The sequence below is a fragment of the Limulus polyphemus genome, unplaced genomic scaffold (genome assembly GCF_000517525.1).
Source record: "Limulus polyphemus unplaced genomic scaffold, Limulus_polyphemus-2.1.2 Scaffold12001, whole genome shotgun sequence".
NCBI classification, from domain to species: Eukaryota; Metazoa; Arthropoda; class Merostomata; order Xiphosura; family Limulidae; genus Limulus; species Limulus polyphemus.
Window position 1 is genome coordinate 1 of NW_013677611.1, and position 4,966 is coordinate 4,966.

General features: G+C 33.7%; 1 protein-coding gene across 1 annotated transcript in view; it reads right to left on the reverse strand.

The window, feature by feature from the left end:
• Positions 1-304: 304 nt before the first annotated feature.
• Positions 305-4,966, reverse strand: part of LOC106476893 (synaptic vesicle 2-related protein-like) — a gene marked incomplete at its 3' end in the record, with an annotated part of 8,410 nt that continues 3,748 nt past the window's right edge. Inside the window, exons 4-7 of the mRNA XM_013937510.1 lie at positions 4,669-4,748; positions 3,218-3,352; positions 2,332-2,443; positions 305-389 (exon numbers count right to left, since the gene is read on the reverse strand). Of these exons, the coding sequence (XP_013792964.1) occupies positions 305-389; positions 2,332-2,443; positions 3,218-3,352; positions 4,669-4,748 (412 nt within the window). The remainder of the gene's footprint in view (positions 390-2,331; positions 2,444-3,217; positions 3,353-4,668; positions 4,749-4,966) is intronic.

Consider the following 4,966-nt stretch of genomic DNA (forward strand, 5'->3'; position numbering starts at 1 on the left):
ATTCAAAACAAACAAACAAACTTTACGCTGCATTGTTTTGTATAATATTATCACGATGCCATTAAATATTTGTTGTTTGTGGATCTGTTTTAGTTTTTTTCACGATCCGATAACTGCAACTCAAAGGGCCCGAGATCCAAGAACCTCCTTTCCTTATACGGCCCGACTTTCAACTCTGCTGGTTAATCCAAAAGATTCCACAACAACAATACTGCTCACTTTACTGCAATCGAAACCTTTTACGGATAATAACAATATAAATATCGTACACACTATACACATACACAGATAACAATGCACGTACCTCTAACGTGTACAAAACATAAATCTGGAAACAGCCCATAACAGAAGTTCTCCCCACAAACAATAAGATCAGAGAAATCGCTGTCCTATAAAAACACCATACAAAAAAAAACTCGGTCAGTTCTTAAACTATAGCTTACGGTCTACACAGATACTATCATCATCATCACCGTTTTAACTTTCGTTTATTTTCAACTGGCGGCATTTATTATAAGTAACGCTTTTAAACTAATAAAGTAAAACATACCATTACATGACGTTTTGGGGGCAAATATGATCGGGATGAAATAAATTCCAACAATCAAGTGCAACACAATTATAACCTAAATATAAGGTAGTCTTTTGGAATACACAACTTATTCAGTTATTATTATTATTATTATTTGTTGAACTAAAACGTGGATAGATATAAAATATTTAGCAAGAAACGATGTTTTAGTGAATCATTAAAACTGTGATGACGATAGTATCTGTGTAGACTGCACGCTATAGTAGCACCAAAATATTATTCGCGTGACTGAAATGTTTCACACACACACACACACATAAAGTCATGCATTATTTAAGAGTCTTGTTGATTCTAAAAAGAATTAATTTCACAGTTTACTGAAAACTGTAAAATGGTTTAAAACCTTGATTTCATTTGCAAAAGGTCTGGCATGGCCAGGTGGTTAGGGCGCTCGACTCGCCCGTCACACCAAACATATTCGCCCTGTCATCCGTGGGGACGTTATAAAAATACGTTCAATCCCACTATTCGTTGGTAAAAGAGTAGCCCAAGAGTTGTGTGGTGATGACTAGCTGCCTTCCCTCTAGTCTTACACTGCTAAATTAGGGACGGCTAGCGCAGATAGCCCTGGTGTAGCTTTGTGCGAAATTCAAGACAAACAAACAAACAATCATTTGCAGAAAGGTTAAAAAAAAGACCAAGTTTTTCTGGATAACCATAATATCTTTCAAATCATTCCCAATCCAAAATTCCATGAATGTTTAACTGTTTTTTTTGTTTTTGTTTTTTTTTTTGAAATAATCAATAATAGTATATATTAACTGATGATTAATATTAAAGATAATGTAGATGAATAATTAACAGTTGCAGGTTTTGTCACTTTCGATCAGATTTCACTTTACAATGGAAAAATAAACTGTGCGTGCTGGGAATCGTTTAAACATATTACGATCTACATGGCGCTGCGTCTTGAGGATTTTTCAAGCTTTACTGTACAACCAAATACAAAACGTTACAGCTTGAAGAGGAATAACTGAAAAACAAGAGAGGCCAATTTATTGCTTAGAAAAGGGTAACTTAAAGCATGGGAAGGCCAATTTGTTGTTTAGAAATGGGTAATTGAAGAACAGTGAAGGCCGAGTTACTGCTTTGAAATGGGTCACTAAGAACAATGAAGGCCAAGTTACTGCTTAGAAACGAGTAACTTAAAGCATGGGAAGGCCAATTTGTTGTTTAGAAATGGGTAATTGAAGAACAGTGAAGGCCGAGTTACTGCTTTGAAATGGGTCACTAAAAACAATGAAGGCCGAGTTACTGCTTTGAAATGGGTCACTAAAAACAATGAAGGCCAAGTTACTGCTTAGAAACGAGTAACTGAAAGCGAGGAAAGTCCAAGTTACTACTTAGAAATGAGTAAGTGAAGAACAGTGAAGGTCGAGGTACTGCTTAAAAAATGGAAAATAAAAATCAGTGAAGGTTCAGTTACTGCTTAGAAAATGTGAAATGAAGAAGAGTGTAGATTTACCGTATGTTATTGTTGAGTGGCTCTTAGCATAACTGAAATGCTCAACAATTATTTTTCGTGGTGGGTGGTATAAGTAGCTCAGAACTTTGGCTCGGAGTGAAACCAAGAGTGCAACACAATTAACCCTTTTAATTTCTCTGAAATAATTTAAATTGTTATATTAATTTAAATTTTTTGCCTCACTGGGGACGGGTACTTTTGCTTGTATACTATTCTATATCCTCACCAATCTTGTGAAGTTTGTTTTATCTTCTCGTTATTTACATATACTTACGGTAAGTTGTCTACCAATAATAACGAAACGGACGCAGCGTAAACCAAGAAAAACAGTAACATTAATCTTCTTCTGAAGAATCTTTCGACTAGGAACCAACTGAGGACTATACCTGAAAAACCAAACAAAAAAAATATGTTCAAAACTTTATTAAAGATCGAAGAACATTACAATTTCGGTCAAATTAGTATATTTATTGCAACAGTACTTCTTTAAATACAGGATTTCTAGAATAATATCCAATAATTCTAATCTAACAGACCTTTTTTAAAAATTTTGGTAAGAGTTTAATATATTTTATCTATGGGGTTTTGAGTCCATTTTACCATATAGTAACCTAAACTAATTTAGGTATGGGAATAATATTATGACATTTTGTCGAATTCAGTATTATACAGGGGACCAACTGTTTATTGTATATGTATGTTAAAGGTTTATTTTCTTTCTTCACCCGATGTGAAACTGGAAATAAAATATATGAAGTACAGGCCTAATGTATTCCTTGACGAGCCATACCCTCTGCTGTGGACTATAGTTTTGCCTATTCAGGGCTCATCAGGATAGCTTGGGTCAAGAAATCAAAGAAATACAGTTAGGCCTAATATAGTGGTGAAGTGTAAATATAATTTATGGGGTTTTGGGTCCTCTGGTGATAAAGAAAATAAATTTTTAACACACACACATATAAAAATCGTTTAATACGTTGTTGTAGAAAATGTCTACTAAAGTATATTTATAACCAACTATTGTTTACATCCATTGAAGTGCACGTTTGCTCATTTTCAGAACATACAAAAACCGAGTATTATCATAATAGAAATTTGGAAGCTGTTGTAAGTAATATTTGAAATTATTAGTAAGAACTTAGCAATACGTAAAAACTTACCAGGCAATTCTGCTGCTGTAATCCAAAGTAAGTTTAGATAGTCAAGTATCGTAAATGGTTTACATGGTAGGTAATTATGTGAAAGACTAGTGTTAACGGTCGTATTCTGCATCTCAGTTTCTTCTGGTTGGCTAGCTGCAAAAAAAAAAAAAAAATCAACGTTATTATCAAACAAGGATTTGAGACTGTACAATTATCATTTAAAGCAACATAAAGTATAAATTGAAAAAATTCTAACACTCCAAAACAACATTATGTGAATGTATTAAAGATCTCAGCTAACCACATATCAAAAAAGGTGTACGTGTAAGATTTAGAAATCAGCGACGTCTACTGTTCCTAAATATATATATTTTTTGTCTTGATGTTATATATTTGTTTTCTTCACAATTGTACTTTTTTTTTTATAGAAGTTGTTTCAATAACTTATGCCTTATTCGTTTTCTTTACTTGGGGCAAAACACGTTAAGATTTGAGGTAAATTAATAATTAATTAGTTATTTATTTATTATTTTGAATGGCCAGGTGGCTAGGGCGTGCGACTCGCAATCTGATGGTCGAGGGTTCGAATCCCCATCACACCAAACATACTCGCTCTTTCAGCCGTGAAGGCGTTATAATGTGACGATGAATCCCACTATTCGTTGGTAAAGAGTTGCCCAAGAGTTGGCGGTGGGTGGTGATAACTAGCTGCCCTCCCTCTAGTCTTACACTGCTAAATTAGGGACGGCTAGCGCAGATAGCCCCCGTGTTGCTTTGTGCGAAAGTCATAACAAACAAACAATTATTTTGTACCTTTATCAACATTACTTTTCGCTACACAGCACTACAGCTAAACAGTAGCATATGTCGTAGTAAATTATCTTGGATGTCAGGCTATTCTAATGTTACACTGTCGGAGCCGTTTAATGACCTTTCATTGGTCACAAAATATGTTAGGAAGGAGCTTACCAACGAATAGTAAGATTCATCGTTACATTGTAATGCTCCTACGGCTGAAAGGCCGAGAATGTTCGAGAAACATTAAATCAACAATAGCATATGAAGCAAAACACTAGGTTTTACATGTTCCGTACGTAATATATGCTTTCATGTTACTTTAATTAATAATTTTGGTTAGTATGTTTAATATATATATATATATATATATCTATGTTTATTACTTTCAATGTTTTTAGAATCAAAGCTTTATTATAAAATATTACTTTGCATTGTTAGCTTAGTATATGGATGTAAGGCTAGTCTAAATCTTCCAAGCTGGCCAAACCTCGTGAGGTATTATTGGGATTACGACCGAAAATATTGCCAACATCAAGGGTACCCAATTTATCGAAAGATTCATTCTAATCTTTATTTGTAAGAACCAAAGAACAGTATACTAAATTAGCTACTGCCGGTTTGATTTATTATATGTAGCTTGCTTGCTATGACAGGAAGTTAGTATTAATTACCATTAAAAGACAACCCTCCATGTAGAATCACTTCTGGAGACAGTAGTGTTATACCGTAGTAGGTGAACGTTAAGGAAATCCTAAGAGAAACATCACGAAATTTAATTACTAGAAACAAGACAAGGAATTTAAACTGATGTATTAATGTATAAACTAGTAAAAAAGCACTAGAAAATATGAACCACGAATCTAACTGGGAACTCATTTATAAACTAGTAAAAAAAAAGACACTAGAAATATGAACCACGAATCTAACTGTGTATTCATTTATAATAAAGTAAAAAAAAAGCACTAGAAA